Source organism: Montipora foliosa, chromosome 10, assembly GCF_036669935.1.
Source record: "Montipora foliosa isolate CH-2021 chromosome 10, ASM3666993v2, whole genome shotgun sequence".
Lineage (NCBI taxonomy): Eukaryota > Metazoa > Cnidaria > Anthozoa > Scleractinia > Acroporidae > Montipora > Montipora foliosa.
This window is the reverse complement of record NC_090878.1, coordinates 31,082,581-31,090,080: the sequence shown is the minus strand read 5'-3', so window position 1 is coordinate 31,090,080 and position 7,500 is coordinate 31,082,581. Positions and strand designations below refer to the sequence as shown.

Below are 7,500 nucleotides of genomic sequence, written 5' to 3'. Positions count from 1 at the left end.
AATTTATGATTACACGAGTTACACGATAATGCAGTGTACGCAGTAAATTAAGCGATAAGCTCGGGCTGTCAGAAGGGAGTATTTAGAACGTTTAACTGAAGTTTCGCAGTCCCTTTTTCAGGGCAACTGTTATTGCCTTTGTTGACTCGGTACTCGCGCTAATTCGAGCAAAAGAAATCAATAGACGATGAAAGACGAACACGAATAAAAAAACAAAGGATATTTGAACAAAAGATATTCAAAAACGTAAGTAATAAAATATACTGCTTAGATCTGCTTAGAAATTGAACCTTGAAAACCGAGGAAAATTTTAATTTCCCATCAATTAAAGAGGGCATGCTTTCCGTAGATCGTATAGTACAACGATTTAAAACATGACATTTGAGGGAAGCTAACTTGCGGCTTTAAGGCAATTTTCGGCACAAGAAAAGTCAAACAGTCAATATTTAACAGTGTCTAACTTTGTCAAGGTTACACGAACTTGCATTTACCGGTAATTTTATAAGCTGCAATTATTACTATCTAAAATCCAAGAAAAATGGTGAACGCTTGGTTTTTGCTTAGCCCAAGTTAATTTCGAATGACGAACGTCGATCCAAGATATTTCAGCAGCAGGGAATTAAGCTATTCATTATTTTTTGGGGGGTTGAAGATCCCTATTAACGATATTTGTTAGACGATAGTTGAACGCAAAAGACTGCAAGAGACAAAACACCTCGCTTGCAGAAATTCTGGCAATACGGCCACAATTGACAAAGTAGGCACTGTTTTCATCTCTCTTCTTCTTTTTTTTCGGAAAACATCAAGAGATAGAACTTTTTTTCTCGTCTTTTCCCACCGACCAATAATAACTCTTGCCTCCTTTCCCGTTATCCGTAAAGTTTCCTTTAAGTCATCATTTAACGATATTGCAGAATGTTCCAACCAGCTTTAGTGTTAGCGGTGATGACTCCGTTTCTCCTCGCAGCGATTTCATTGGCTGATGAAAAGTGCAAATATGGTGCTACCAATCAAAACCTCTGTCAAAAGACATGTAACTCTACTCATTGCGCGTGCACCATGGATGGATCTTCTACATTCAAGAGCTGCACACAAAAGTGCAATTTTCTCTCTTCTTGCCGCGATATGGTGTGTTCGGGTAAGCCAGGCTTTTTATCCACCAGTACTACTAATAACAAGATTTTAAAACCCTTCTTCGTTAGCCTAATGGGATAAATTTACGTTTTTTCTCCAGGAGGGAACACTTGTTCTCAGCAGTGTTATTTCGGTAGTTGTAACATGAAGTGTCTTTCGAGCACGTTCTGTTATCAGTCGTGCGTGTGGAAAGCCAAATGTCAGCAAGTCACGTGTTCATCGTCCACCTGTAGTCAGGTCTGCGCAAATTGTACCATGGTATGTCCCAGAGGGGTGGAGAGCTGTCACCAGATGTGCTTAGGGGGAGAGTGCGATATGAAGTGTTTTGCGCGAAAATGTATAAGACAGTGTTTAGGAGGAAAATGCAACTCGATTGGTCACACAGAAGAGAGCAATGCATCACCCGTGCAGCCAAGCTTTTGGATCTGGATTCTGCTCATAGACGTTTTTACTTTATAATCCTGCAGGAAAAAAAACTCCTTGTCTAATCGAAGAGTAAGTTGGTCGCATCGCACGTATAACCACAGAATTAATTATCGAAGGGTGCATGAGGCCTGACTGCAGAATACCCTGTCACTTATCTGCATGCCATTGACTTAATATCATTAACCTTTCCTTTCTCTCTCTCTCTCTCTCTCTCTCTCTCTCTCTCTCTCTCTCTCTCTCTCTCTCTCTCTCTCTCTCTCTTTCTACATTTATACTCTGCCACAGTTCTTAAAAGAACGCCGCCAAAAGTTAACCACACTGGCAGGGTATTTTGAGTGAATCAATTTGAACATCAGCCCTATCCATGGAACGTCCCGCACAAGGAAAGGAAAAAAAACCTTTGACAAGAGCGAGATTTTAACTCAAGACATCGTGAACCAACCTATCGGCTCAAAGGATAAGCATGATATCTTGCACCAAATTTGGGCATCAATCATTCAGAGCGTTAGCTCAAAATACCCATGTGTTTGCTGATAGAAGTGAGATCGAAAAGGTGCTCCACGCTACCGTGAAAGCTAGGGCATGCGCCGAAGCAATTTTCCCTTTCGTAAACAAGTGATGCCATTTGGACGAGGCAATTTTCACTGTTAAGTTTGTCGTCTGCAAATGAGGAAAAAGATATTTAATCTAGCACTAGATTAGCAGCGTATATCACTTAGAATTAAAAAAAAAAACTAAGAAAAAACCTTAGAAAAAAATTAGAAAAACAAATAGAAAAATCAAACGATATCGAACTCGGATCAATGGAATAAGAGCGAATGCACTTAACCTCCACACTACCGAAACAGCGGCTTCATTGCACTTTTTAACTATTTAAATGAAGCTAACAGAATAAAAAAGGCTTGGTTACTAAGAATGGCATCGAACGTCAAAAGTTTGCATCACTTATTTACGAAAGGGAAACAAGACGCTTTTTTAAAGCGTTTACTCGGAATACCGAGTGGCGCAGAAGTAGGGTGATACATTTTGGACGAGGTAGTTTTTGTGACTAATGCGCATGGCGCGTAGTCACTATTGCCATCGCGTTAGTTTTCTCGAAAAATCTATTGCTCGGAGGGGTGTAGTACATTGCTTTTAGCCAATGAAATCACTGCCTCCTAATTCTATTGTCCATTTGCTACACGGAAAACTAATTTCTTCCCAGAATATAACTCGGATACCTTTCAGGTATTCCGAGTAATAAGCTGCGGCTTCCTATCGAAGACACCAAGGGAACCGTGGACAGTATGTAGATCAGTTCGCGAGGAGACACAAATCATTTTTAATTATTTTTAAATGTGCTTTTGACCCATACACGTTAGAGAGAGTGGACTTTGCGAATAATGTGGCACTTTTTTCGAGTATGGAATATCAGGACGTCGTAAAATGTGTAAAATGTCAAACGTTTGTTTTCTGTTTCTCTCGCTTATTTCACTGCGGTCAGTACAATGACCAGAATATCACGAATGTTTGGACACTGCAGTCAAAATTAGAGAGGTTTGTATGGATTTTTAACTATGTTAAAAAGTCTGTAACTTGGTCTCTGTTCGACATAAAAGCATCAAACTTGGCTCAGATGGCCAATCTCCATGTTATCTTCTATGTAATGGTGTCAATTTATCGATTGCTTCAAATTTGAAACCCGCCCCAGTTCCTTGTGCAATTCCGAAATGGTCAATAGCTTGCTAACGCAGAGGTATTTCCGGCGGTCGTTTCTCTCCCCCGAAAATATCCGAAGAGAGAAATGACCGTCGGAAATAAGTCTGCGTTCGCGGGCTATCCAAAAAGGGGCATAAACGATAAAGCGAATGAACGCTGAAAAATCAAATGAACTATGAAATGAATGAACGAACGAACGAACGAACGAATGATCAACTCAAATTCGTCACGCAATTTCTTTTTCGTAAACACGATGATTTAGCCGGTTTCAACTCGTCAATTCCCCAGCAATGAAAACTGAAAAGTTGACCGCAAATTTGCTATAATAACGTTTAGGAAGAAACTATATATTCAATTTTTGTTCTTGGTACATCTGACCTCTTTTTGAGGAGCTTAATTCTGGAAATTCTCGAGTTTGCAAATTTCTCTGAAACTCTGCATCGTAATGGCTAATGGTCGAAGTCTGATCTTTCCATTTCTGAAATTCCGAGTAAAGACCCGATTTCAAGTTTAACATTCATTCTGTCGCGAACCCAGTTTGTTGCAAATGGCTTATTGAATAAGAGTCGGCTATTGTTTTTTCAGCAAAGTGGTTTTTATTCAGAAATACTCTTCTACCTTTCTTCTGCAGAAAACCATCTTAAACACATACAAGCAATGGCCCCACTTACGACTGATATCGGCTAGTCCGGTCTTGTAGCCGTTGTAATGTCGTCACGCAACGCATCTCTCCATTGTAACGGCAAATCACTTGGGCGGTGCCTCCTATTATTATTGCGCATACGTTCTGCGCATCTCGAGATGCTCGTTTTTCCTATGGATGATGCTTATTAATACACGATATTGTTGCACAGTTCAATGCTATGCACTTTCTGTTTATGTAGAAACCATACAAAAAGCCTTTCTATTATAAATTCAAAACGTAATGTAATGTGACTAGTAAATACTAAATCAACAGCGCTACAGTTCTTTCTGTAACAACTTTTCTTATTTTATTTTCTTCTTTACCGCGAATTTTTCCATTTTTAAATCCCACTAGCCAGAATTTTCGAACCCCAAAAATGCCCACAATTTGCGACCCCATTCCAGTAACTCTGTCGGGAACTCTGTTGAAAACACAACCCCATTATAGTCAATCCAGTCGTGAGAATGCTACCCCATCCAGCGGCACATCCCCATTACCCCATTGATAAGAAGAACCCCTCCCCCCTCCCCCCTCAAAAAAAAAATTAAAGCAACACTGACAAACAAATCATAAGACTTGGCAATTTACCAATTGGATATGCTCTTTTTTCAAACGTAATCCCTGTGACCGAGCAGTGCGGGATGACCAGTCTTGCGGTTTGGAATAAAAGTTTAGGATTTCGAGGTGAAAGAGAAAGTTTAATCGGTGACTGATGTATACAACATCGCGAAACAGATAATCGTAGATGAGTCCAAAACACGAATTAATGCTGGCAAGAGGACAAGATCATGGATTTTCTGGTGACCTTTCAATTTGAAATACAACCGAATTCGGAAAACGTTGACTTGACACATTTGTGGCCGGAGCAACTATTCTCCCTCATTTCTGAAGAAAAGATTTGGATAAATCTAAACAGTTGACGGGGTAAGTCTTCAGGTTCTTTTCTGTGTGAGCGATAATTTCCTTTCTCAAAAGCACTGATATTGCAGTGACAATTGACATCGTAAGGCGTATCCATCAATCCATTCAAAGAAATTTGCATGTTTATCAGATACTTAACAGCTGACTTAAAAACTTCCAAAGCAAGACTTAAACCACAGTCTTCTTCTTATCTTGCGTGGAAACATCAAGCAGAAAGAGCTAAATTAAGACATCTTAATTCTCTAAAGCGCTCTGTCGAGATACGCATGTATTTTGATGTCTTAAAGAGCATCCACATTAATTAATTAAGACATCTTCAAATCAATGAAGACTTGCAATTAATGACATGATAACAGTTTCTTTACTGTACACGGCATTTGTGTGTGGACGAAGGTGGGAAGGATTGTAACTGAATTTGAAAAATTCGGGACTTGCGGCAACTATTGGACCAACAGCTGTTCCTGTAAAACATCATCTTACCTTCTCGGAAAAACTTCATGTAAGAAAGCAATGTCTTACAAAATCTAAATGGCGTAATCAATAGACTTAAGACTCAAAAATGTGAAACGAAGCTATTGTCAGGGACTAGCCCAGTCTTGTACTCTTTCGATATCAACGGGAAAATCCCCGGAGAACATTTGGGTGTTTTGTGAATCCAAATCGGCTTTTTTTTGAGTTGATTTCCGCACATTTGTGATGACCTTTTAACTTCACATGTCAACATCAGAATTAAGGCATTCTTTCCTTCAACAAACAAAAAACTTTTAATCAACAACTGTGCCTTGACATCAGTGAACAATTCAAAAGGCAAACTTCCTTATTCGGAAACAAAATGAGGAAATGCATTTCATCAAGAGACCTGGCAATGCAATAGTGAGCTCAAAATCAATATTTTCTCATGGTGTATTTTCAATAAAATGCACGGAAGAAAGTTCTTTACTTCGTTTGCAACGAAGAGAGCTTATGAGGCATCTCTCACGTGCTAAAAGGATTGAATCAACATAATCTCATTTTTCTGTCATCTTTGTTTTGATCCTCTGCCCAGCGAGTACTTGTTTGAGATTTTTTAACGAAAACAGTTAACACATTTTGTATGCATTGTCAGACATGCCAGCGCCATAAAAAACGAGCACATCTGAAGAGCTTGAAGTAAAACGTGGAGATTTGGACCCCAAAACAAAAGATTTCCAAAATATGGCTAAAGTAATACATTTCAAATAGCGCTGACAAACAGTACTCATTCAAGTATAAGCACCCATTTTCAAACGGTTAGCTTTCAATAACTGTAAGTTAAGGTTAGGTTAGAGTTAGTCTGCGGTCTGCGATCTGCGGTCTGCGGTCTGCGGTCTGCGGTCTGCAAGAGTCAGACACCGGCAAAATCTTGAGATCTTTACCGTGAGTCGATTCCCAAAAGCGTGAAACTCACTGTCGAACGAAGAAGAGAGTTGGTTGATCTGCGGTGATCAAGGTCCGAGTTTTCCTTTCGTGAAAGTGACTGAAAGTGACTGAAAGTACTGCCATATATGGGCTATATAGGTATGTGCCGCTGTAAAGGGTATGGTTTTGAAGCAGTTTACTCTAGCATAGGGTATATAAATCAGAGCGTTTGGGTCTAGACTAGGGTAACATTTTTTCACGAAACTGACCAGTTGGTTGAAGATTTTATCTAGACTAAGGAAACCAGGAATGGCTACTCAAAAATATAAAAAAGATGAATTCGGCAAGTTTCACGACTCAACCTCAACAGCCTCTCTTTATTGTAATTACTTCAGAACTATTCCAATTTTTTTTTTTTAACGCGAGAAAGGTATGGCAGTCCCTCAGGAATGAAAACATTACGAGAGGCGCTTTTTTTAGGGAAGAAAATCAAAATTTACCTTCAAATGCTGACGTCCTTCGTAAAACCTTAAAGTTGGTCATTTCACGTCGTTGTTGTTTTGCTGACGACGGCAAAGTAATAGACAAAAATGAAAAACGCACGTGCAGAGCGTGCAAAGCTATTGTCTTTGGCCACTAAATATGCAAATTTGTAACGTTCTTGTTGACGTCGCCGTTGTCGTTGCTAAAGCTCCCGAATATTAAACACTTGAGCGACGAATAGAGGATGTCTCGATTTTGAAGTGCGATGCCACTGCAAATAAATTCAAACATAGTTAGTAGAGGAAGATGATTCGAATGATCTTTTTACGTGGGATGCCTTTGGCAGACCACTTTTAAAAATGACTTAAGTGCCGTCGTAATTAGATATGGAAATTAGCAAGCCACGTGCTTGCCACGAAGCTCCTGGTTTGATACTGCCATGTGGGATATACCACAGGCATGAGATGTCTTATTTTCCCGGGAAAGGTAATCGGAAAAGCTGATGCGAACGTCCCAACAAGCATACTATTTCACCTCCTCGAATCAGTGCTCTGTCATACTGAATTTTCAGAAGACAACATCCCGTAATTTGGTCCGGAGAAAATTTTGCAAAATTTGAAACCGCGAACGGAAGTGACAAAAATTGGAAACTCTTTTGGGTCACATGGTTGCAAGAATATTTTAAAATCCTGATTTAATTAAGCAGTCGATCGGATTTCACAATTCCTGCGTTTTACCCTATAGTAAACATGAATCCAAATTGGCCTTTTTGTGTC

General features: G+C 39.5%; 2 protein-coding genes across 3 annotated transcripts in view; both read left to right on the top strand.

The window, feature by feature from the left end:
• The first annotated feature begins 68 nt into the window (after positions 1-68).
• On the top strand, positions 69-3,999 carry LOC137973211 (keratin-associated protein 9-1-like). 2 transcript variants are annotated; one of them, XM_068819991.1, is made up of 4 exons: positions 69-246; positions 915-1,138; positions 1,235-1,629; positions 3,890-3,999. In XM_068819991.1, exons 2-3 carry the CDS (start codon positions 916-918, stop codon positions 1,591-1,593), a joined length of 582 nt encoding a protein of 193 aa, XP_068676092.1. In that variant the 5' UTR covers positions 69-246; position 915; the 3' UTR covers positions 1,594-1,629; positions 3,890-3,999. The 2 variants fall into 2 exon arrangements, with proteins under 2 accessions (XP_068676092.1, XP_068676091.1); XM_068819990.1 differs by lacking the exon at positions 3,890-3,999 and having other exon boundaries at positions 1,235-2,816.
• Positions 4,000-4,607: 608 nt separating this feature from the next.
• The window catches only part of LOC137973208 (uncharacterized), an 11,996-nt gene continuing 9,103 nt past the window's right edge, over positions 4,608-7,500 (top strand). The window contains exon 1 of the mRNA XM_068819982.1: positions 4,608-4,867. The gene's annotated coding sequence lies outside the window, so the exon portion shown is untranslated. The remainder of the gene's footprint in view (positions 4,868-7,500) is intronic.